Source organism: Rhinopithecus roxellana, chromosome 19 (assembly GCF_007565055.1).
Source record: "Rhinopithecus roxellana isolate Shanxi Qingling chromosome 19, ASM756505v1, whole genome shotgun sequence".
NCBI classification, from domain to species: Eukaryota; Metazoa; Chordata; class Mammalia; order Primates; family Cercopithecidae; genus Rhinopithecus; species Rhinopithecus roxellana.
Window position 1 is genome coordinate 731,577 of NC_044567.1, and position 26,546 is coordinate 758,122.

Genomic DNA, 26,546 nt, shown 5'->3' on the forward strand with positions numbered 1-26,546 from the left:
GTACCTCTCCACCATGACACAGGTTGAAGAACTGTACCCACTTCCTTTAGCATTAAGAAAGCTGGGGCAGGTCAGGACAACAAAGAAACTCAAGAGACTGTGACGCCTGTCAAGCAAAGCTGTGCTTAACAGATACATCTGTGGTTTCAAGAAGGATAAGCAAAAAGGGTAGCCATGGGAAGGAAGAAGAAAAAGCAAGCAGCCATAAAACACTTCCAGAAGGAGGTCATTTTCCCCGGTGTGAATTGCACAGATAATTTAATGTAATTTACTTGATTTTCCCCTCTCAGGGTCTGATTTCAGAAAATCAAATTACAAAGTCATCATCACATCCTAGATTTATTACAACTGACCTGCAGGCAAAAGGATAGAACTATTACATAAACACTTCGATTCCACGTATATATCTTAAATAGAGGAGAATTCAAACAAGAATACAGGATAAAATATTCCAAAGCTCCAAGAAGCAGTTATGTTACTGAGCTCCATTTTTTACAGACAAATAAGGCAATATCCCTGCACATTAGCTTTTTGATAATTTTTATACATTTTTCTATGGTACAAGAGAAAAATAACCAGAGCTCACAATGTACAGTTCTTACACTATTTTCACAGTTTGTGAACACTATACACCCTTTTGTTTTAATAAAGATACATTGTAATAAACTCCTTGCCCTTAAGTTTATAGTTCATAATGATCTATGATTAATACACTAAAATTGCCTTTTTATGTGGACATCCACACAATAGAACGGTCAGATTAGCTCCTGGACAGTCAGAATTGCTTTTATCTCCATTTGCATAACGGCAAAGTGACCCTATGCTGAGCCAGACCGGAAGTTGACAGCAGAGAAACAGATTCCTCTTGAGTTCCCGGGAGCAATGGAGGATGATGGCTTGCTGTGGTCGAAGGGAGACATAAAGCAGTGTCTCTTTTCAGAACAGTGGGAAGTCTAAAGTTTAGGATACCGTGGGGGAGAAGATAGGGAAATGAGGCAAGTAGATCAAAGAGATAATCACTTTCGAATTCTGCAATTTACAGGGATGTGACTTTAAACAGCACCATTCTCCCTTTATTGTTTGATAGTATTTATGACTGTCACTCTGAGAGGAGACATGGCAATACCTGCCACGATTTGGTTCTGCAATGGCATCACCTGCATCTTGGGCCATGGCTGTTTTATATTCCAGTGTGCCTGAACCACTCACCATGCTGCTTCACTGTCATACAAAGCCTAAGGTTCAGTGCCAGGGAGGCCCAAGCAAAACCTAATGAGAACCTGGCTAATGGGTAAGTGAAGCAGCACAAGATACTTAAATGGCCTCTTGTAACAGTGCTGAGGGTTCTGTTTTGCTTTTTGTATTTTTTCCAGTAGAATTCCAATGCCAAGAAATGGTGGCGGACTAGCACAGGTTCTAGCAGGTGATGAAGGTAAAGGCTGCCATTTCAGATCCTCATCTGGTCCAATGTGTCTCTAGAAAAGATGCCTCTTTATCACCTACCACATTGGCTGGGCCCCACTATTCTTAGCCTTTTAAACACTCGCGCATATGAGAGATTTGGGGCTAAAAATCCTTGGTAAGGAACATCCCTGCTAACTGTAAAGGTTTTTTGATATAGAAAAAAGGCAAAATATTGGATTAAGCAAAAGTCACATAGCGACAATAGACCACAGGGGAAGGGAAAGAGATTCAGAAACTGAAGACCTGGACCAGTGATGGCAAGAAGCAAACAACTGAGATTTGGTCTTTTGCTGCCTACTAGAAATCTTTATCTAATCAATCAAGGCACATTGCTACTAGCTACTTCTCCCTGTTAGTGAATTATGATGGCTAACGTATCAGGCTTGGGACCAAGGGGAAATATATAGCTGCTACAAGTTGTTCCAGATAAAATACTACAATTAAAAACATCTGTAAACTTTGCCTTCTGTACTGTTTTCTTCTTTCAGTCCTGGTGGTTTGTGGCAGGTGGAACATCAAGTTGGCAGCACACCGAATTCTGAGAATGAAAAATTCTTAGGATCAGCACCTTCTTTGACAAGTGGCAGACTCCTGAGTCTTCCCAATGAAAAGTAGGACTGGTAAAGGAGAAAAGAACACATTCTGTCCTGTCTCAATATTTTAATGTTCACCTCTTTGAACGCAACATGGTTTTTGGTAAAGATAAATTCATTCTAATTTAACATGATATTTCAAACAGGAAATTTGGCTGAGCACATCGATCCCCAAACATCAACTGTAACTGTAAAGCAACAGAATATCACATCAGTAAATCTATTGCACTTGGTGAAGAAAGTAAATTCCTCCTTTGTCTCCCAGCTCCAGAAGGCAATGTGTCTCGTTGGCTGTGCAAGCTCTTCTCACTCAAGCCCGAGTTTCTAAGTTCAGACATAGTACATCCATCACCGTGTCCTTCCAGGATTTGGAAGTCTGACAAAACACCATTCCAGTAGCTGCATCTCCAGGTTTTGAGTCTAGAAATGAATTTAAGATGTGATCTAATCACAGTCAACAACTTGATCGTACTGACTTCCACATTTCATGAATATGTTCATCACAAAAGAGCAGGATGAGGTCTCTCTGACCAGCACTCACACCGTGTGATCAGTCAGGTATTACAAGGATGCACGTTCTAGGTGACAGGAGTATACAGACATGATGGAAACGAACACCAATCTTATTGCACATGGTGTCTGGGCGAGCAATAAAAACACTGTGATACGGGATGAAAACTCTTTACGTCTTGCTTCCTCTCAGCCCTTTTTTCTAGAGTCTGATGTAGCAGCGATATCAATCGACATACATGGGAGAGCTGGGAGTAGCTGGCATTTGATCCAGGATTTTACAAACATAGCATGCGACCTCAACGGCACGTTCTTCATACATCAAAATAAAGGGATGTTTCTGTAAGAAAATTGAAAACAAAAAAGTCAAAAGTTTGTATGACAGCCCAAACTGAACATTTTCCAATTTCTATAGAACACAGAACTCCAGGCTCCCAACCACACACAGCTGTGAAATACTGCAACACCACAAGTTCAGAGAGGTGAGTACAGCCTTTACTCCATGCAGATATGCTAATGGGCATGGGCATGCCTAGAGAGGATATGTGGTAACGAATTGAAGGTGCCACCTTGGCAGCGAGGTCTGGAAACTTATCTGTATACCACGGAGAGTTTGTTGAGGGAGACAGCTAAGTTGTTACTCAGCACAAAACATAGCTGGAGTCTCCACCACACCATCTAAGAGCGAAGAAGAATGACGCAAATACCAGTTGCTATTCCTCTTGGGACACCAGTATAAATCTCAACCTCCATTTCCCCCATATACAACAGGAGGACCTTTTTACAAAAAGGTCGCAATCCTTTTGACCTCTTCTTTTGACCTTTTAACTAAAAGGTTGTAATCCTTTTGACCAAAAGAGGCCTAAGAAAAATTTGCCCCAGGAGCTTCTTCCCTGTACTCTCCAGAGCCAGGGCCCCAGCATCTGCTTCACCTTTTAAACTCCATCTCTATCAACAGTTTTCTTTTACAGCCTAAGTATGTTGACTGGATGTTTTTACAGTCATTGGTGGACTGCAAAATCGTAAGTTTGTCACAATATCCTTGGAGAGCTAATAGTTAAATGTGACAAACAAATGGATCTTTTCTTAAAATATTCCCACATTATTAGATCACAATACTTTCTCCACTGCCCAACCAATGCCACACCCAGTAGACTGCTTAAAACACCCAAGTTCCATGGGATGAATGAGAACTTTCAAAGAAATGGGAATACGCCGTATGATATAAATTTGTGTGAGTTTTTATAAGGGCAGAATAAACACAAACTTTTCACTAATTTTTTTCTTATGGCTGCATCACATAGACTATGCAATGGAAAATGGCTTCTTAAAGTGAAAGTCAGAATTCTTTGGGGGTAATTTTTATAACATGTTAAGACCAAAATTTTCCATGAGAATTTAGCTAGCATTAGTAGAAAAATTATAACTACAAATTTTCTCTTTCCAAATATTTGTTTAAAAACATTAACAAAAAAACACTCAATAAAGTTGAGATGTTTGTTTATAACCGAGAGGCCCACTGCTTGCTTAGTGAACCAGCACGTTAAGAGAGTTCTGGGCTGAGGAGGTACCTACAATCCCCACAGTCCCACACTCACCAGAAGCTCTTTATACTTTGGCCTTTTGGATTCATCCTTCGTAAGGCTAAAACAACAGAAAAATAACATTATTAAAATGTAGATTCATTTGCCTAAGTATTTTTCTTTTCACAGATGAAATATTACAAAGAATGAAATAGTTCTTTCCTTCAGATCCAAAGTAACAAACAATGCAGACAGCCTGCTAAACACAGTAAAGCACATACAAAAAATTATGACAGTCTATAATCTGAAGATTTATCTCTAGGATAGTCAGTGTAGGATGATTAAAAATTAGAAAAATATTAATTCTTGAAAATTGACTAAATTATGGCATAGCTACACAATACTGCAGTTAAATATATAAATGTACAAGCATAAAATTATTTGTGTACATATATGCTTTTCTAAATGTAAATAAATAAGTAGACAAGTATTTATGCAGAGACTACCAAAGAGAAACCAGCAATCAAGTAATTCTGGGAGATAAATTACATATACATTTTTATCAATTTATCCTTAAGTTTTAAAAAGTTTATACTCTGTATCTCAATATGTTCTTTGGTCTAAAAGTCTAAAACAATATAACTTCACTAAAGACTACATCAGTATATACAAATCTCTGCCCTGTTGACATTTTCTCCTTGTCTCCTTGAATTCTACCTTGCCTAATTCAAGCTGCCAAAAGTATTTTCATTTTGTTTATATTTACTTCATCTATCTTGGCCCGTATCTTAATCACCATTCCCTTCCAACCTCAATATTTTACTATCAAACATGAATTTGGGTAACATAGTTCACCTCTTTCTAAACTCATTGCTGTGTTCCGTATCCCACTTTCTGTAATGGATACTGCAATGTGCTATGTAGATACCCTCTTTCAGGAGGAAGGACTTATTCTTCCACTGCAGGGCATGCTGCCAGCTGACAACCCTTTGCTATCGGCCTCTTCAGAATTACCACAGCTAAAGAGAGCCACCTTAGCCCTCCTGGGACAGTCCGTCTCTAATGACTGATCCACAAAAGTGTATAAAAATCCAAGGTCCTCATTCCAAGGCGGGTCAATACTAAAGGCCCTCCCAGCTTCACAGATTCCCAAAGAGTTGCCTGAGGCCTTCACTGACACGGCTCAGCTGCTTCTGCTCAATCTCATTTCCTTCTCATTGCTAGTGTTGATCCCAAGATCACTACCTAGTCAACATCCTACACTCTTATCTCCGTCTCAAAAGCCTGCTTTCCAGGTATCCAACTCGTGACATCCTTCTTCTGGGTTAACTTTTCTTCTTGGTCAAGTACAGTTGGCCCTTGAGCAACACAGATTTGAACTGTACAAATCCACTTATATGTGGATTTTTCTTCTGCCTCTGCCACCCGAGATAGCAAGACGAACTCCTCCTCCTCCTCAGTCTATTCAATGTGAAGACAAAGATGAAGATCTTTATGACAACTTTCACTTACCGAATAATGTATTTTCTCTTCCTTATGATTTTCTTAATAATATTTTCTTTTCTCTAGCTTACTTCATTGTAATAATGCAGTATATAATACATATACAAAACGTTATGTTAATTGACTATGTTATCAGCAGGGCTTCTGGCTGACAGTAGGCTATTTGTTAGTAGTCAAGTTTGGGGGTAATCAAAAGTTATATGCAGATTTTTGACTGAACAGGGGCTCAGCATCCCTAACCTCCATACCATTCAAGGATCAAAACAGTCTATGAATTGTAAGCTCACAGTCTTCCCATTCCTAAAACTGTCTGTATTTCTTCCTTATTGTGAATATTTGAGTGCCTGAGTATAAAACTTTAGGACCAGGTTGCCAATTATTTTCCCTCAGCACTCTGGTGCTGTGACTCCACTTTTTCCTGCTACTATTGTGGCTGGGAACAAATCTGCTGTCAGTTTATCAATCCTTAACAGATAATCTGTTTTCTCTTCCTGATATTGTTTGGTAATTTTGCTTCAATGCATAAATGATGATAAATAAAGGTATAAGTTTATATACCTTATACCTTTGTTTATACCTTTTTCATCATTTATGCATTGAAGCAAAATTGCACAATATCAATTAAAATTTACCTTTCAAATTTATATTTAAATTTACCTTTAAGCTTTTACCTTTGTTTATCCTACATGATAAACAGACTTCTTTCAATCTGAAAACCTATACTAAATCAGTTCTCAAATGTTTTCTTTCCCCTATGATCTCTGTAAACATTGCTTCTCCACTTTCAGAGTTGCCTTCTCTATTTCCATTACATGCACCTTAGAACCTCTTACTCGGTATTCTATTCTGATTCTTTACTGCTTTTCATATAATCGGTGTCATGCTGGGGGAACTTCTCAGCTCCATTTTCTATTTCTCTAATTTTGCCTTCAATTATTTCCAGTCTAGAGTACATCAAGTCTGTTGTGTCTTTCATATCAACAGCTATGATTTTTCCATTTCCAAGACTTCTATTTCCAACTGCTTCATTTGTTTCTTCCTCAGTTTTAATTGAATTTATACCTTTATTTCCTTGAGCATCCTAAATATACTGATTTTCTTTTACAGCATATTTCAGACAATTTCAGAAATCTATTTCAACTTAAGTTTCTGTTCCATTTCGTTAAATGCTTTCTTAGCATTATCCTTCAGTATTTAGGAATTTTGATGTGCAGACTCATTTTGAAATAACATGCTTACCTTACCCTCCACGCATATCCATTCATTTGTTCAACAAATGTCTGAGTGCCCTACTGATCACTACGAACTGAACTGGGAGCCAGGGATACACACATAGAGCAGTTTTACAGTCGCCTCTATTTCACAGGCCACCAGTATTGAACAGGGTCCTGTAATGGACCTTTCAAGTTCCACTCCTATGTTGGTATTAGGACAATTACAGTTCCAGTCCTCTGGTTGCAAAACCGGTATCTAAAGCCTTGTCATTGTGTAGTACCATAGCTTGCTTAAAGCTGTGGCCCAGGAAGTCACTGAAATCATTTTTTTCATTTTCCAGAATGAAAGACGACCTGGGATACAGCAAGCCCGTGGCTTCAGATCCACACGGCATTTTGTAAGTATTTTTGCTGCATTTTCCACCCACACAGGTATTTGCCTTCTTTGTAAAGCTGCCGTGCCTTTCTGGTTTTGTGTTTTTCTATTTCATCCCCTGGAGCAGAAAATCATGTCAGTGTATAAACTTATGATGCTATTTGGGTGGAAATCTTAAACTATTAACATTGACTGTCTTCTGTTTCTACATTACAGCTGACATTAATCATCTGTTATCAATAATTATATTAGCTCCCCTTAGACTAGTAAGGTAGCCATTAGCAAAATTAATTCCAATAAAATATGTATTTCCTTAGTTACATTAGCCACATTTCAAGTACTAGCAGCTACCACACTAGACAGAGCAGAATACAGGACATTTCCATCACCTCAAAAAGTTCTCTACTGGGAGAGCTTCAGCTCTATCTTCTAGCTCATTAATCTCTCTTCAACGATATCTAATCTGTTGAATCCAGCTATTGTTTTAATTTATGCTTTTTATTTCTAGAAGTTCTATTTGGTTCTTTATAAATGTGTTCCCTGCTTATATTTCTCAGCTGCCTCTTTGTTTTTCTTTAAACTTATATATTTTTTGTTTCCTTTCATTCCATTATTTGAAGTCTTTGCAGATCTATTCCTACTATCCATTGTTTCTGATTCTCATTTCTTTTGTGAGTGTTGAAATTTTTTTGTGGACTACATATTCCACTTAACTTTATTTTTCGGAATCATTTAGTCCTAGGCTGAATGATTTGCTTTTGCTTCTGCCCATCAACTGGGGGCAAGAGGAGGGTATCTTTCCAACCAGGGACTTTGAAAAGTAACTTTTCTTAAAATTAGATTCTCTAAGTATTTTTACCATATACAATATGAATTTAGACAGCAAATCTACATTTGCTTGGGTTATCATAATTTACTTTGACTCTTCCTTCTCTCCCATAATTTCCCTCCCTGAATTTCAGTCAATTTCAGAGCTCCATGGAGTCCTCGTTTTGCACCAACTCTTTTACATTTTAAAAGGGACTTTAGGTGGGGCACGGTGGTTCATCCCTGTAATGCCAGAACTTTGGGAGGCTGAGGCAGGCGGATCACCTGAGGTCAGGAGTTCAAGACTAGCCTGGCCAATGTGGCGAAACTCTGTCTGTACTAAAAATACAAAAATTAGCTGGGCATGGTGTAGTGCCTGTAGTCCCAGTTACTCAGGAGGCTGAGGCAGGAGAATCGCTTGAACCTGGGAGGTGAAGGCTGCAGTGAGCCAAGATCATGCCACTGCACTCCAGCCTGGACGATGGAGCCAGATTCTGTCCTAAATAAATAAACGGCACTTTAAAATGCTTATCCAGGCCAGGTACAGTGATTCACACCTGTAATCCCAATACTCCAGGAGGCCAAGGCAGGAGGATCGCATAAGCCTAGGAGTTTAAGACCAACCCAGTAATACAGTGAAATACAGTCTCTACAAAATTTGTTTTAAGAAATTAGCCAGGTGGGCCAGGCGCAGTGGCTCACGCCTGTAATCCCAGCACTTTGGGAGGCCGAGGTGGGCGGATCACCTGAGGTCGGGAGCTGACCAACCTTGACCAACATGGAGAAACCCCAACTCTACTAAAAATACAAAATTAGCCAGGTGTGGTGGTGCATGCCTGTAATTCAGCTACTCGGAGGCTAAGGCAGGAGAATCGCTTGAAAACGAGAGGTGGAGGTTGCGGTGAGCCGAGATCGTGCCATTGCACTCCAGCCTGGGCAACAAGAGCAAGACTCTGTCTCAAAAAAAAAAAATAAAAATTAGCCAGATGTAGTGGCACATTGCTGTAGTCCCAGCTACTTGGGGGTCTGAGATGGGAGGATCGCTTGAGCCTGGGAAGTTGAGGTTGCAGTAAGCTGCGATCATGCCACTGCACTCCAATCTGGGTCACAGTTTAAAACGTGGGCTGAGATCTGAGGAGAGCAAAATCACTTGGTGACCACTGAACAGGCCCCAGAGACAAAAACTCCTTATCTGAGGAATTTAGAAGGGAGCAAAAACCACCCGATGACTATCAAATAGGCAATCTAGAGGCAAATTCCTTATCTGGGGAAAATTAGAAGTAATTAGACTTCCCAGCCTGGCGCAGTGGCTCATGCCTGTAATCCCAGCACTTTGGGAGGCCGAGGCAGGTGGATTACTTGAGGTCAGCAGTTCAATACCAGCCTGGCCAACGTGGTGAAACCCCGTCTCTATTAAACATACAAAAATTAGCCAGGCATGGTGGCGTGTGCCTGTAGTCCCAGCTACTTGTGAGGCTGAGGCAGGAGAATAGCTTGAACCTGTGAGGTGGAGGTTGCAGTGAGCTGAGATCGTGCCACTGTACTCCCACCCAGGCGACAAAGCGAGATTCCATATGAAAAACAAACAAAAAAATCAAAAAGTAATTAGACTTCCCTATTATCTAAAGCAGGCACTGGTTTCAGATTTTTTTTCCCCCAAAAAACTTTATAAGTAACTAGAATTTCTATACATCTTCAGAACGCCATGTCAAAATTCACTGTGCAACACTTGCTGACTTTAAGGAAAAAATTACTACAAATGTAATCCTTTATTGTGACCTACATGGATAACATGGTCCAAATATTTATGGACTTCAAGCTTTAAGGTCCATAAATACCGCTAAGGAAAAATCCACTGTGGCATGCTCAGTGCCCCGCCGCACTCTTCTACAGCATGCTTTCTTTCTAATAAACTTTCCTTTATCAAACCTATACTGTTGTCTGTAAATTCTTTTTATCAACCCATGAGTCAACCATTTCCCAATGCAGGGGCCTCAGACACCTCAGCCAGCAAGGTCTTCCTTTTGAACCAGAAGTCTTATCCTTTTTTTTATCTTAGGAAAACTTTTAATTGAAGCAGACATACATAAAACACAACTCCTAAGTGCAGAACTAAAATAAAAGTAACAATACTCTGACTTCCAATACCTTATATTGTTTGCTTTTAACTTTCATATAGAAATAGAACCATACATGCTGCTTTCTGTCTTACTTCTTTCACTCAACATCATTCGTGAGATTTACTAAGTTTCTGAGTGAAGCAATGGTTCTGTCTTCTCGATGTTATATACCGCTGTATACATAATGCTACAACTTACTATCTGTTCTACTGTAGAAACAGTTTCCAATAGTAGGTTATAAATGTGCTTTTCTGGACATTCTTATATATGTCTTTTAGTGTATTTATCTCCACACTTTTGTTGGGTATATAGTTAGAACTTGAATTGCTGAACCATGGTGTATACATCAACCATATTAGATCAGCTATACTGGATTATTGCTTGTTTTTCAAAGGAACTGTACTAATTTATACTCCTACAAGTTATGTATGAGGCTTTCAGTTGCTTCAGATCCTCACCAATACTTGCTACTGTCAGTATTTTAAACTGTGGTCATTCTGGTGATTATAGTGGTATTTCACTGTAGTTTTGACCTGCATTTCCCCTGATTACTAATAATGCAGAATGAAGCCAGTACACTGAATATGTTTACTGGCCTCTTGAATATTATCTTTTAAGTGCCTTTCAAGTATTTTGTTATTTTTGGTTGCTATTTTTCATAAGTGTTCTACATTTTTAAGTATTCTTTACATATTCTGTGTATAAGTCCTTTGTCGAATATAGGTATGAAAAATAACTCCTCCTACTCTGTGGCTTGGCATGTCATTCAGTGCTGTGTTTTTAATCAGTGGGAAGTTCTTAATTTTAATGAAATCCAATTTTATCAATCTTTCTCTACGTTCTGTTTCAGAAATCTTTACCCAAACGTAATGAAAATATTCTCCCATATTATCCTCTATGTGCTTTTAATTTACATAACTGAAGAAATTCAGTTTGGCAGAAACCATTCAAGGAGAGGGAAGTCATAAGAAATCTGGCCAGAGCGAGCCAGGCGCAGTGGCTCATGTCTGTAATCCTAGCACTCTGGGAGGTCAAGGTGGGTGGATCACGAGGTCAGAAGTTCGAGACCAGCCTAGCCAACATGGTGAAAACCGTCTCTACTAAAAAAATAATAATAATAATAATAATAATACAAAAAATTAGCCGGCTGTGGTGGCAGGTGCCTGCAATCCCAGCAGTACTCAGGTGACTGAGGCAGGAGAATCGCTTGAACTCGGGAGGTGGAGGTTGCAGTAAGCCGAGACCACGTCATAACACTCCACACTCCAACCTGGGTAACTGAGTAAGACTCCATCTCAGAAAAAAATAAAAAAAAGAAAGAAATGTGGCCAGAGCAATAAACTTAAGTCCAGATCATTATGGGTTCTGAAAGCCTAAATTAATTAATTTTAAGGACAAGACGAAGTTTCTAGAATAATATTTCTCAATTTTTTTTTCATTACTTATCCTCCCCATCATGAAATTTAAATACAACAGATATAGTGCATATCTGTTTATATTCTATGGCCCTTTGGAGGACTAAAAACCATTATACAATCCAAGATTTTCATTTCTCCAAAATCCATTTTTGCCTCCTTAGGGTCAATGTCACCCTGTTAAGAATGCATACTTTAGACAGAGAAGTAACATGATCAGATATACATCATAAAAAATGCAACTCTAATAAAAAGGGGAATAATTTGGAATAAGGCAATATTGGATTATAAGAAAATCAATATTGGATTATGAGAAATCTGAATGATCCAGGTCAGAGATTACAGGCAATGTCCAAGACAAGGAGTGGCAGAAAGAATGGAGAAATATGGAGAGCTAATATGAGCATATTATAAACATAAGTATCCTTCAACGTAGACTTTAACGATTTGCAATGACATGGAACTATGAACCTACTCAGGGAAAACGATGAGACTCTAATGTCTAAAACTGTCACTCTACTATGGCATCAAGGGAAACAGAAACAAACATGTACAAGTACCAACACATACAGAACAAAACCAATAAAGATATCAAGGAATTAAAAAGAAAGCAACCATGATGGAAGGTTCACAGGTGATCATTTTAGGTATTATACTCTATGACTTATACAGATTCTTTTAAGCAAATATTTCATAAAAATGAAATACATAAAATGATCACATTTGTGCAATTATAAAATATCCATATTGTGTGCAAATTAATAAAGTATTGATTGTTTTTTAAAAGGAGGAAGCAGCCAATTTGAGTCATCCTTATGTCCTTCTTCTACCTAGAAAATCTTGAAGTATTTCTCTCCCCTCTGAAAAATCAACACAAAAGTAGAATTTGGTTACAGAAGATGAAAGAGACTTAAAAACTATAGTCAAACAAATATTTTTAAATTTTTCATACAGAGGAGGGCAGTGTTAGACCCTAATATAAGTCTTTAAGACCTAAAATAAGTAGAGAGAAATCGCATTCTTGGCAGAAAAAAATTATGAGAAACAAAAAGGTATTTTCAGGAATAAACAGAAGATACATAAAATGCTCTGAGGCTTTTTGTTCACAGCATGTCTTACATTTAAATCATGTTGGATAAACAAAATAAATGTCAAAATATTCAAATGATAACACAAAAATATTTTATTTAAAATAAAAACTGAAACAGTATAAAAAGCATGATTATATTACTTCCATATATGCATATGTTTATTCTTACGTGCTGCACATACACAAACACACAACAAACTATTAGGTGGACAAACAACAACAGGTGTGGGGTTCACACCTTCCTTGGAGTAAGGTTTCAGAGAGCAAAGATACATAGTTCTACCAACTACACTTTGCGTGTGGATGTGACCCTACTACATAAACCCAACTGTTTTCTCTGTTATGTCAGAACAGAGATCCAACCCTGAAAGTCTGATCTGGCAAGGTCTTGATTCAGTAAATGCTTCCAGGTGATTTTGGTGCAACTGCATTGTGAGAACCACATTAGAGTAAGATGATCAGTCTCACCTAGAAGTTTAACCTGGTATTTCTTGTACCAGGGTACTGGAAGTCTGGAGACAGCAGCTTCTCCACCACTCATGGCTGTTTTTCACCAATACCTGAGTAGCAGAATAAGAAGGTGATGCCTCTCCCAGCTAGCTGTAACCTTCCATACAGCCACAGTGATCCAGAGTCCCAGCTTAAAAAGCACGGTGATGTGACCAAGGGTCCCCTTCCTCCATGTGCTGCTAAGACCAAGTAAATCTTACTATTCTCACCATGCATGTCCGACCATTCATAAATCAGGTACTCACCACAAGTTGACAAAGTTGATGAAACTTGGGGAGAATTCCCTTTCCTCAGAATTACTCAGCTGCGGAGGATCTCCTTTCACGACTTGTGTTAGTTGATCAAATACACTATTCCACTTTGGATAAGGAAATCGGCCTGTGGCCAACTCATACTAAAGAGAACAAAGAGGAAAGAGCAAAATACACTAGGCATTATTTACTACTCTCCACCGGAATGGCCACAAAGAAATCTAAACTACAAGCAATACTCTTGTAAAGCCTTGAATTAAACACAGGTTAGTTTGGGAAGGAATCTTTAGAATCATAAAGGCTAAGTAGAAGTTATATTTAGAAATCAAGATCATATAGAGAATTCTGAATTAACCAAATTCAAGGACTTGGAATACATGGGAACATGAAACTTAAGCCTAGACAATGTCCCTACAATGCATGCTCCAGGGCAGCCTCTGGTTCTGACTTCTTTAGAAAGTCTGGAAGACTGGTTTTAGAACTATTTTAGTATAGAATATGCACAATTTTTAGCCATCTTAGAGGAAGGCCTTGGTCCAGAATAGTGGTTAGATTCCTTTTTAAGGCAAAAGAACATCCAACAAACAAAAGCCCAATCTGAGCTTGGAGGAAACAATGTGCAAATCCTGCTCTACAGCTATTCTGTAGTTACTGCAATTTCAACCATAACCCAATTTTACAAGTAGTGAAGAAATCAAGTCAGAGTCAAACCCTGCACCCTGAAGCCCCAATAAAGGGCTCCGGACAGTACTTCTAAGCCACACCAGAAGAGAGCTGAAGAGTCTTACTATGTCCCAATCCCATCAAGGGTCAAAAATATTCTCTAATAACCAGTGAATCATATTCTCATCTATCTCCCTTTCTGCGCTGAAAAATAATGAAAACCTACAAATTAGGCGGGGTGCGGTGGCTCACGCCTGTAATCCCAGCACTTTGGGAGGCCGAGGCGGGTGGATCACGAGGTCAGGAGATCGAGACCATCCTGGCTAACACAGTGAAACCCCATCTCTACTAAAAATACAAAAAAAAAAAAAAAAAACTAGCCGGGCGTGGTGGTGGGCGCCTGTAGTCCCAGCTACTCTGGACACTGAGACAGGAGAATGGCATGAACCTGGGAGGCGGAGCTTGCAGTGAGCCGAGATCATGCCACTGCACTCCAGTCTGGGCGGCAGAGCGAGACTCTGTCTCAAAAACAAACAAACAAAAAAACACTACAAATTTTGTTTTTTCCAAGAAATGTATCTAAATCTGCACCATTGCATAATGAATCCCATTTTACATGCACTGACAGGGGACTGATACATGAGGATGAGGCTCCAAACATATTACAGAGGAAGATGGCATACAGGAAGAGAGAGAGAACTCTCAGAACACTGATTCCGTTTCCTTCCTAAAAGATGCCTCTGTCAGCTCACTGTTGTTTCTAATTACACACATGTGTGTACAAAAGTAAGCAGGCATTCATGCATACACACACAGAAAAATGTATTCCTTTAGCTGAGGTTTCTTTCTGTTAAAATTATAAATGTTTTTCAAGATGTAAATCTTCCTGGTTATTCACAGAATTAGGAATAACTTCATTAGATTCCTTCCTGTGATTTAATAATAGAAAGAAAAATTGGCTGCATATCATAAAATAAAGGACTTAGGATCTTAGAAATTAATTTCATACATTTCATAATTTTTATAAGATTATCCTTATGAAAAACAAATTATGAACCAACTGTAAGTACAGAATACCTTTCAAACAACAAGGTTTAGCTAAAAGTACTTAAACTTGCTAAAAAATTTTGTTAAAACCTTTCACAAAACAAAATTTTCTTTCTGTAAGAAAGTACATACTTGCTTTTAAAACGTAATTGTTTAGTCATAGATAAGTATTTCTGAATTGTAAATATCCTGTATATGCAAATAGTTGCCTCAGCTGGAAGCTCTAGGTCTTGCTGCAGTCTTTGGGACCAGCTGCCAAAACTAAAAGATGCCCAAGATCCATGTTCTCTCCTGTCTAAAGAAGAAAGAATCTCTTCTTTAGCTGGTTGGCTTCACAATGAGAAAAGATTCCAGAAGGTATTTCGAGACCATCCTGGCTAACACGATGAAACCCCATCTCTACTAAAAATACAAAAATCTAGCCGGGGGTGGTGGCGGGTGCTTGTAGTCCCAGCTACTAGGGAGGCTGAGGCAGGAGAATGGCGTGAACCCGGGAGGTGGAGCTTGCAGTGAGCTGAGATCATGCCACTGCACTCCAGTCTGGATGACAGAGGTATTTTTAAATTCCAGAAGGTATTTTATTTGGTCACAAAGTAAAGTAAACGAAGTCCTCTGCAGAAGTGAGCTGTCAGCCTTCAACTCTCTATACAAAGAATTCTCTAGGCCTGGCAATATGATTCATCAAGAATAACTAACAAGGGTATGTGTTTCTGATGACAGAGAAGATTCTAGAAACATATAACACCAATGAACACATGAAGATTATTTAATAAGCTACAAAAAAAGCTCATTGCTCTGAACCTGTGTATTTCTGGGCTACAGAGTCTTAGGTAGTAAAAACTGAAAATGGGAGAAAATGAAAGAATAGGATTGGCCTGCCTACCTACAGAATAGCCTCATCTAGGGATACAAAATTCACCTTCAATGTAGAAGCAGCTAAAGAAGCTACCCCAAATCAGAAAAACCCAGCAAGTCCTCGTAGAACAGCAAGCACAAGAAAACACACGTAAGACTTCAAAACAAAATTTGGTAAAAAGGAAATGAGCAAAGATACTGCCAGAGACTGAATGTTCGTGTGTCCCCACCCCCCGACAAATTCATATGTTGAAGCCTAATCCCTAATGTGATGGTATTTGGTGGTGGACCTTTGGGAAGTGATGGGGTCACGAGGGTGGAACCCTCATGAATCTAATTAGTGCCCTTGTAAGAAAGACCCCAGACAGCTCTCTTGCCCCTTCTACCATGTGAGACCACAACAAGAAGATGGCTGTTTATGAACCAGGAAGCAAGCCCTCACTAGCCACCAAATCTGTCAGTGCCTTGATCTTGGACTTTCCAGCCTCCGAAACTGTGAGAAATTTCTGTTCTTGATAAGATTATAGCCCAGAGGTCAGCACTCGGTTACAGCAGCCTGAACTGATACAGATATTTTAAACGAAACCAAAATTTCAACAGAGTCCATAGGTAAGAAAGAAGAGTTTATATAATTGCGCTTGCTTGTTGCAAATTAAGTAGTTTTCTTATTAGTCTTTCTCAGTGTTGTTCTAAGGTAGAACTTTCATTTAGAATTATCACCTAGGTAGTTCTTGTCTGATATGGTTTGGCTCTGTGTCCCCGCCCAAATTTCATGTCGAATTGTAATCCCTACGTGTTGAAGGAGCGGCCTGGTGGGAGGTGACTGGGTCATGAGGGTGGTTTCTAATGCACCATCCCCCTAGTGCTGACTCATGATAGAGTTCTCATGAGACCTGGTTGTTTAAAAGCGTCTGGCACCTTCCCCTTCGCTTTCTCGCTCCCCTGCTCCTGTATGACCTGCGTAACTGTGAGGCAATTAAACCTCTCTTCTTCATAAATTACCCAGTCTCATGTAATTCTTTACAGTAGTGTGAGAATGGACTAACATACTGTCCCTCAAAAACTGTATTACTTTCAGCTCATTCACTTGTAATTTTTCTATTCAGTGAATAGAAAATTCCAAGTAGAAACTATTTTCCACATATAAAAATATATATAATTAATATACGCACTATATACAGTACTACTGGACATACTACACCTTGCCTGAAAAGGGAGAAGCCGATGTGCCTTCATCAAAGAATTGACGGCAGGTAAGCTGGCTTCTCCTTTTCCAATTCTTAGTGCAGTTGCAGGTAACAGTTGGCTCCTATTATCTGTGGCCAAGAGATCCAGCTAAAACATTAAAGGGCTCTAGACACTTCACATAACTTCAAGGGAAATAATCAAGTCTGATTTGATTTTTAAGGTAAATAAATACATTTTTTTTTCCAGCAACTTAAAATCATAGTATCTGTGATTATAGTTCTTAATGAGGGGGGAATGTCTCATTAAGTTTTCTTTCACTTCTAAATTTCTTATTGTTACACTACTGTGGCAAGGTTGAATCAGCATAAACATACCAATGTGATCCCCAAACTCCAGACATCAGAGCGGACATCATATCCTTGTCGTGATGCGCTTGGGTCTATTCTTTCAGGCTGGAACATAAAGACAAGCGTTAAGTTATTAATTGCCTTACTCTCAAGGAATAAGCAAATGGAAGCAACAGCTGGGTAGATAGCCAAAATGCCAGTATATTCCTAGAGAAATCCATGTCTAGGGTCAGACTGGAAGTAATAGGAAGTCATCATTATTACAAAAACAACAACAAAAAACTTAATGGCTACTTCCATAAAGAGAACACCAAGCAATTCATTTAACTATTCCCCCCAAAGACTCAAAAGCATTTACAAAGCTGAAGCTGAGGGAAGAGGGAGAGAAAGGAAGAAAACTTGAAAACATAAACAATTACAAGGTCGCCAGGTGCGGTGGCTCGCACCTGTAATCCCAGCATTTTGGGAGGCCAAGGCAGGTGGATCATGAGGTCAGGAGATCGAGACCATCCTGGCTAACATGATGAAACCCCATCTCTACTAAAAATACAAAAATCTAGCCAGGGGTGGTGGCGGGTGCTTGTAGTCCCAGCTACTAGGGAGGCTGAGGCAGGAGAATGGCGTGAACCCGGGAGGTGGAGCTTGCAGTGAGCTGAGATCACGCCACTGCACTCCAGTCTGGACGACAGAGTGAGACTCCGTCTCAAAAAAAAAATTAAAAAATAAAAAAAAAGTAAAAAAAAAAAGAATTACAAGGTCACATTTGTGGCAATGAGTGACAAACAAAAAAGACTGTCTTTGATTTTTAAAAGACTTTGTTCAGCAATGAGATCACTTGGACACAGGAAGGGGAACATTGCACACGGGGGCCTATTGTGGGGAGCGGGGAGGGCGGAGGGATAGCATTAGGAGATATACCTAATGTAAATGACAAGCTAATGGGTTCAGCACACCAACATGGCACATGTATACATATGTAACAAACCTGCACGTTGTGCACATGTATCCTAGAACTTAAAGTATAAAAAAAAAAAAAGACTTTGTTCAGTGGATGACGCCATACCACAATATATTTGAGACACAAAAGCAAAACAAGAGCTAAATTTGTCATAATTATTCCACCCATACTTCACAATAAAGCTAAATTTATCACTACACATATGTGTAAAGATATTTGTCTGTTAGTCATTTGCAGCCAAATTAAAGCACTACCAAGACAGTAATATATTATCCTATCGTATGTACAGCAGAAATCATTTTTAGTAATTTCTGTGAAAGGAACATCTTTACATTTCCTTGAAATTAGGGACCATCTAAATGATGTGTCAGGGACAGGGAAGAGAGAGAGAAGGTCTTGGTGGCACAGAGTTGACAATGGATCCTTCGCCAAGTCTGAGAGTAACTGCTATTGAAAGAAATGTCCACAGAAGCGTAACGGTTGACTGTATTACATTCTCTGCCTGTGAGCACCAACTACTTTAAAGACTTCTGTATATTGCTTTGAGCGTGAGTACTGTGCTGCATACAATTCACTGTAAGCTATTTACTTTTTTTTGTTGTACATATACGTATTTGCCTGTTAAGGTACACATTAAAATCCCAGATACTCAACCAAGAGAGAAAATACTCCATCCAACAACATCAAAATCAACATTTTCCCCAAACTAGTATGGAACATTCCTTAATCCTGACCACATTCTGGAGCATAAAACATACCTTGTTTTAAAAGATGGAAAGCATGCAAGGCATGTTCTCAGATCACAAAAAAAATAAATTAGAAATCAGTAGCAGGAAGGTATCTGCGAAGTCTTCAAATATTTGGAGATTTAACAACACACCTCTAAATGACATATGAATCAAAAAAGTCTCAAGAAATAGTTAAAAATTTGAAGTAAATGAAAATGAAACTACAACTTATCAAAATTTGTGGGATATAGCAGAAGTAGTGCTCAGAAGAAAATGTACAATGTAAAATGCATACATTAGAAGAGAAGACATCTCAAATCAAAGCTACTTTATAGCTTAAAAGATTAGAACAGAAGAACAAATGAAACCCAAAGCAAGCAGGAGGAAGAACGTAAGAAAAAGTAAAGTGAAGACAAGTAAAACAGGAATAGAAAAATAATAGAGAAAAGTCAAGAAAACCAAAACAGTACTTTGGAAAGATCAATAAAATTGACACACCTTTGGCTAGACTGACCCACAGAAAAAGATTCCAGTTACTAAAACCAGAATGAAAGAGGGGACATTACTACTGTTCTTACAGAAACAGATGAAATAGAAATATTTTGTGAAAATGAAAACCTACCAAAAAGAATATCAAAGTGTGAATAACCTTTAAACCATGTTACTTAACGAATGTTATTTAAAAACCTGCCCAGAAAGAAAAGTCCACACCCAGATGGACTCACTGGTGAACTCTTTTCAAATATGCGAGAAATAACACTAGTCTTACACAAAATTTTTTTTCAAAAAAGTGAGAGAGGGTATGCTTCCCAACTCATTTCATGAGGCCAGCATAATCATTTTTGAAAACCTGACGAAGTCATTACAAGATAATAGCCCTTGTACACAAAGACACAAAAGTAACAAAATAGAAGCAAATCTAATTCAGCAACATACAAAGAGGTAATGTATCATAACCAAGTAGAGTTTATATCAAGAATACAATACTAGCTTAATACTTGAAAATCAATGCAATGCACCATTATTTATAGAATGGAGGAAAATAATGTGGTCATCTCAATAAATGTAGAATCAGCATCTGACAAAATTTAAAACCCACTAATAACAACAGAAATAACAACATACTAAGAGAAGAAAACATCTTCATTTCCATAAAGGGCATCTAAAATAAGAGTTAACATCATACTGGTGAAACATAGAACACTTTCTTTTTAATTAATATTGGGCATAAGGCAAATATGTTAACTATCATTATTACTATTCAGCATTATATTGGAGGACCCAGCCAGTATAGAAAGGCAAGGGGGGAAACAAGCATTACCTTTATTCACAGACACAGAAAATTCCTACTGAGACTAATAGTAAAACTAAACTAGCAAGGTCACAGGAGCCAATGTTAACACATGCAAAGCAGCTGTATTTCTATATAATAATAGCAAGATATTGGAAAATATTTTTAATTCCATTCCCAATAACCGTATTCTAAGGCAAAAAGAAATCGGAGACAGGTCTCAATCAATTTAAAAGTTTATTTCACCAAGGACAAAGGACATGCCTGAGAGGGAAGTTTGTGCCTTTCTCCAAATATGATTTTGAGGGCTTCAATATTTAAAGGGGAAAAGCAGGCAGCAGGGGAAGAGGGAGGGTGTAGTCACATTACTGAATCCGTATGCTGCAAGAGAAAAGGAGCAAGTACGGGAATAGTCAATTATGTATTTCTCTCATCCTTAGTAAGTCAGCACTTAAACAAGATAAGATGAACAGAGTAACTACCTGTGGAGATATTTAACACTTTATCTGTAGCTATCTGCTTAAGAACAAAAGGAAAGGCAGTTTTTTTTTTTTTATATCACTCAGCTTTCAGCTGAATTTTTTGTTTTGGCATAGTAAATCGGGGTCCCAAGTTTTTATTTTCCTTTCATAGTATCACAAACCATGAATTCCTTAGAAATAAATGTAAAAGGTCTTCAAAAGCTGCACACTGAAAGCTACAAAACATTGCTGAGAGATGGCAAGACCTAAACGAACAGAGGAACATACCAGTTTCTATTCTGCAACTGTTTTAACTGCTTTTAAAAAAGGCATGTCTGTAAACATTACAAATAGTAACCATTATGTGCTTTGCAATGTTATGCAATAAAAAGCACTCCTCATACATGAAGAATGCATGTCTAAAAATAGTTGTAGTCTGAATCTAATCATGAGGGAACAATCAGATATTATAAGAATGCGAGACTTTCTGAAAACACTTCCAAAAGCACCAATGTCACAGAAAAAAGAATGATCAAGCTCAGTATATATTAAAATAAAGAATGTAACAACTAAAATCAATGTGGAATCTTAACATGACCCTGGATTGACAGCTAAAAAATAGTTTTTTTGACATATGGGAAATCTGAGTATGAACTATGTATTCGATAATACGGAATGAGTATTCCTCATCCAAAATCCTCATCCAAAATGCTTGGAACCTGAGTGTTTCGATTTCGGATTTTTTCAAATGCTGGAATATTTGCATGTACATAGTATCTTGGGGATGGGATCCAAGTCTAAACATGAAATTTATCTTTCATATACACCTATATATATAGCCTAAAGGTAATTTTATACTGTATTTTAAATCAATTTGTGCATGAAACAAAGTTTGTGTACACTGAACCACCAAAAAGCAAAAGTGTCACTATCTCAGCCACCCAGGTAGACAATCTGTGGTTGCTGGGCATCACCATCATTCCGGACTCGGAATTTACATGCTATTAATAAGCAATCATTATGTTACACTTGTTCACACATAAATACTTAACAGGAAAAAATACGATGTATCATTAATACAGTGAAAAACAATGGGTTGTGGGGAACTAAGTAGCACAGCAGCATCGCCAGAATACCCGCATCAGCTGTTAAACAGCAGCAACAACCAACAGCTGCAGGCTTTCAGCCTCCAACTACCATGCTGTGTTTTGATTACAAGGCTACTGGACACTTTTTTTTTTTTTTTTTTTTTTTTTTAGGTGAGAAGAAACATCAGAAGCATCTGAGGGGCCAGAAGTGGGTCCTTTAGTAATGAGGAGGCATTCTGCTAGATGGCTTTGTAAATGTTTCCTCCCAAGTCATCTAACTCATTAACAATGGTTTTTGTCTTAGAAGTCTCTCTTCAACGTTATAAACTGACACGATTTCCTGTTGTCTTATGAATGCATACTGCTCTAATCCTTTAATATTACACATTTTCATCAAGAGCATTTTTTTTGGGGGGGGGGGATGAGGGATTCTGTTTCCATTTATTTTTAGTTTTAGTTTTTAGTTTCTTTCCTTTTTATTTATATGTTTTTTGAGATAGAATCTTGCTCTGTTGCCCAGGCTGGAGTGTAGTGGCACAATCTCGGCTCACTGCAACTTCTGCCTCCCAGGTTCGAGCAATTCTCATGCCTCAGCCTCCTGAGTAGCTGGGATTACAGGCGTTTTTAGTAGTGATGGGGTTTCACACATTGGCCAGGCTGGTCTTGAATTCCTGGCTTCAAGTGATCCGCCTACCTTGGCTTCCCAAAGTGCTGGGATTACAGGCATGCAACACCGCATCCGGCCTAATTTTTGTTTTTTTTTAATTTTTATTTTAGGCCCAGGATTGCACATGCAGGTTTGTTATACAGATAAACTCATGCCACAGGGGTTTGTTGTACAGATTATTTGGTCACCCAGTTACTAAGCCTAGTACCCAACAGTTATTTTTTCTGATCCTCTCCCACCTCCCACACTCAAGTAGGCCCCACTGTCTGTTTTGTTGCTCTTTGTGTCCATGTGTTCTCATCATTTAGCTCCCACTTACGAGTGAGAACATGTGGTATTTGGTTCTATTCCTGCATTAGTTTGCTAAGTATCCTTAGATATTAATGGATGGCCTACAGCTCCATCCATGTTACCACAAAGGACATGCTCTCATTCTTTTTTATGGCTGCAGAGTATTCCACAGTATATATGTACCACATTTTCTTTATCCAGTCTTTCACTGATGGGCATTTAGGTTGATTCCGTGTCTTTGCTATTGTGAATAGCACTGCAATGAACATATGTGTGTATGTGTCTTTATGACAGAATGACTTCTATTCCTTTTGGTAAATACCCAATTCCAGTAATGGAACCGCTGGGTTGAATGACAATTCTGTTTTTAGCTTTTTGAGGAATCACCACACTGCTTTCCACAATGGTTGAATTAGTTTACATTTCCACCAACAGTATATAAGTACTCCCTTTTCTCCATAACCTCACCAGCATCTGCTGTTTCGACTTTTTTTTAACAGCCATTCTGACTGGTGTGAGACAAATCTCATTTGATTTGCATTTCTCTAATGATCAGTGACATTGTGTTTTTCATATGCTTGTTGGATGCATGCATGTCTTCTTCTGAAAAGTGTCTGTTCATGTCCTGCACTCACTTTTTAATGAGGTTGTTTTCTTTCTTATAAATTTAAGTTCATTATAGATGCGGGATATTGGAACTTTGTGAGATGCATAGTTTGCATATATTTCCTTCCATTCTGTAGGTTGTCTGTTTAATCTGTTGACAGTTTCTTTTGATATGCTGAATGTGTGCTTTTTCTATGGGCATTTCTTCCTCGGTGTTAACGTCATCTTTATCATCACTTGATTCAGAACCATTTCAGCTATTTCATCATTGGTCAATAAATGAAAAACTGAAGCTTCATTACTTGGTAATAAAAACTTCCTTGATATCCACTTCTTTCAGTTTACTGACAGACTCGAAAGATGTATTTTTTACATATAAAAGGAGGTCAGATATCATTTTTTTCTCACTTTAATATACAGAATCCATCCAAGTCACTACCTTGTTCTTCTTCATCATCATCATCATCATCATCATCATCATCACCACTGAATAGTCACAGGCCAGAGGTTATGCCAAGCATGCACAACTGCGTCTTACGTCACTGCTGGCCAAGTCCTGGCAACAGCATATATGACATCCTTCATGCTAAATGTCTTCTGCAAACCTTCCACACCCACACCTTTGTTCACTGCCGCTAGCATGATGTTCAAGAAAGTGTTTTATATTTACCCTTCACTGATCTAAGGATATCTTGGTCACACGGCTGAATTAATGAAGTCACATTTGGGTGAAAGTACATGGCATAAACATTAATTTTTATGAGAATTTTGGTTGCGGCATAAGGAGAACAGTTGTCAACGGGTAACAAAATCTTTCAGTCTTCTTTCAGTCCAGCTTCCCTGCAATGAGCATAAGGCACCGGTATAAAACGTTTATGAAACCAATCAGAAAAGGTATCCCGAGTGATCCAGGCCTTTTGATTAGCATAATAATGGACTGGTAAGACATTCACTTCCTGCAAACAGGAAGGATGCAAGATTTTGCCTCCTACAGATTTATACCTATACGTGTCTACTGCATTAACACATCCCGTCAGTTTTTCTGCCCTTGGCATCCTTAAATCCTGCAGGGCCTGTCTCATCAGCTGTAGTGTCTTTCTGGGGCAATAATGCCAAAACAGTGGTGTTTCCTCAGCATTACACCTGTTCTGATGTTGAATTTTCATCACCACTATCCCAGGTGAACTCATCAATGAAGTTCTCCACTGCTTCACGATCAGCAGATGCTTTATCACCAGAAATCTTTAAAAAGTGAATGCTATGTTTTTTCTTAAATTTCTATAATCAGCCTGTTGAATCTTCACGGTTCCCTTCAGTTTTCAGGTCATCATGGTAGATGCTCATTTCATGACGAGCACGGCATCAAGTGGCATGTGTTCACTGCGAGTCTGACAGATCCATTCTTTCAATTCATTATCAAGATCTTCATTTTCAGCTATAGGTGGTGTTTTTCTATTTTTCGGTAACTTTTGTTCATCACTTTCAGCACAGAACTTCAGCAGTTTCTCCTTCTGTTTCTTCAGGTCATATATGGTGGTCATACCAACACCACACTTTTCTGTAAGACATTTCGCACTTACACCATTGTCCAGTTTCTCTAACAGCTTGACTTTCTGTGCTATAAACATAAACACTTCCCCTTTAACAAACTGCTGTCTCTCTAGGGGTATCTGCAGGCCTCTTTGACGTTTTCAACATTATCTTTAAGCTACTGAGCAAAAAATGAGCAAACAAAAAAATATATATATAATGAGTAATGTACAGGTAGGTCTTGGCCCCATGTGGGGTCTAGTGTGGAATCTGTCATTAGCACATCTGACCTGCATACATGCCATTTTATTACCCTTTGTAGGCATACTTATGTGGGGAAAATCTGGGCATGTGTGGAAAAGATATATTGCAGCTAAAGGGGGCTACAAGGGTCTTTTATACCTTGGGAACACTGCATAAACAAGGTGTGGTGCACCTGCATTTTCAATGTGACCCATCGCATAAGGTCAGGTGAATTTTCAACTGGGGTCATACTGGTGCTGGTAACGTTTCATATTGTGGAGCATTTCGGGTTTTGAATTTTTGGAATGGGGATACTCAAAGATGACATTCTTGTTTGTTTTTTTAGGTGTGGTAATGATATCATGGTTATGTAGAAGAATGGTCTTTTTCTTGGGAGATATGCACTGAAGTGTTTAGAATAAAATGCATGACATCTGCAACTTACTTTCAGGTGGTTTGGCACATCCATACCCACATACAGAAATTGTCTCGTGCTGCAAAACAACATTTTGGTCAACGACAGACCACATATACAAAGGCTGTCCCATAAGGTTATAATGGAGCTGAAAAATTCCTATCTCCTAATGACACCATAGCCCTCATAACATACAGCGACACATTACTCACACTTGTGGTGATGCTGTTTTACACAAACCTATTGCACTGCCAGTCATTTAAAAGTATAGCACGTACAATTATGCACAGTACACTATACCTGATGTCCTTCTACTTATTAAAAAAAAAGTTAACTATCACACAGCCTCTGGCAGGTCTTTCAAGGAGGTATTATGAAGAAGGCATTGGTACCAAAGGAGATGACAGCTCCCCGCATGTTACTGTCCCCGAGGACCTTCCAGTGGGGCAAGATGTGGATGTAGAAGACAGTGATATTAACGATCCTGCCCATGTATAGGCCTAGAATGATGTCTTAGTTTTTAACAAAAAAGTTTAAAAAGAATAAATAAGTGAACAGAATAGCCTTATGGAATAAAGATATAAAGAAAGAAAATATTTTTGTACGGCTGTGTTTTAAGCTAAGTGTTAATACAAAAAAGTTTTTAAAATGTTAATGAAAAAGTATATAAAGTAAAAAAGTTACAGTACACTCAGGTTAATTTATTATTGAAGAAAAAATTTTTTATAAATGTCGTGTAGCCTAAGTATACAGTGTTTATAAAGTCTACAGTAGTGTCCTAGGCCTGCAAAT

At 38.4% G+C, this 26,546-nt stretch overlaps 1 protein-coding gene across 3 annotated transcripts in view; it reads right to left on the reverse strand.

Moving 5' to 3' along the window:
• Positions 1-241: 241 nt before the first annotated feature.
• The window catches only part of MAP2K4 (mitogen-activated protein kinase kinase 4), a 129,049-nt gene continuing 102,744 nt past the window's right edge, over positions 242-26,546 (reverse strand). The window contains exons 8-11 of one of the 3 annotated variants that reach the window (XM_010376128.2): positions 17,504-17,581; positions 13,371-13,519; positions 4,166-4,211; positions 242-2,907 (exon numbers count right to left, since the gene is read on the reverse strand). In XM_010376128.2, the coding sequence (XP_010374430.1) occupies positions 2,794-2,907; positions 4,166-4,211; positions 13,371-13,519; positions 17,504-17,581 (387 nt within the window). In that variant the 3' untranslated portion in view covers positions 242-2,793. The remainder of the gene's footprint in view (positions 2,908-4,165; positions 4,212-13,370; positions 13,520-17,503; positions 17,582-26,546) is intronic. The other 2 variants (XM_010376129.2, XM_030923451.1) reach the window with 2 other exon arrangements.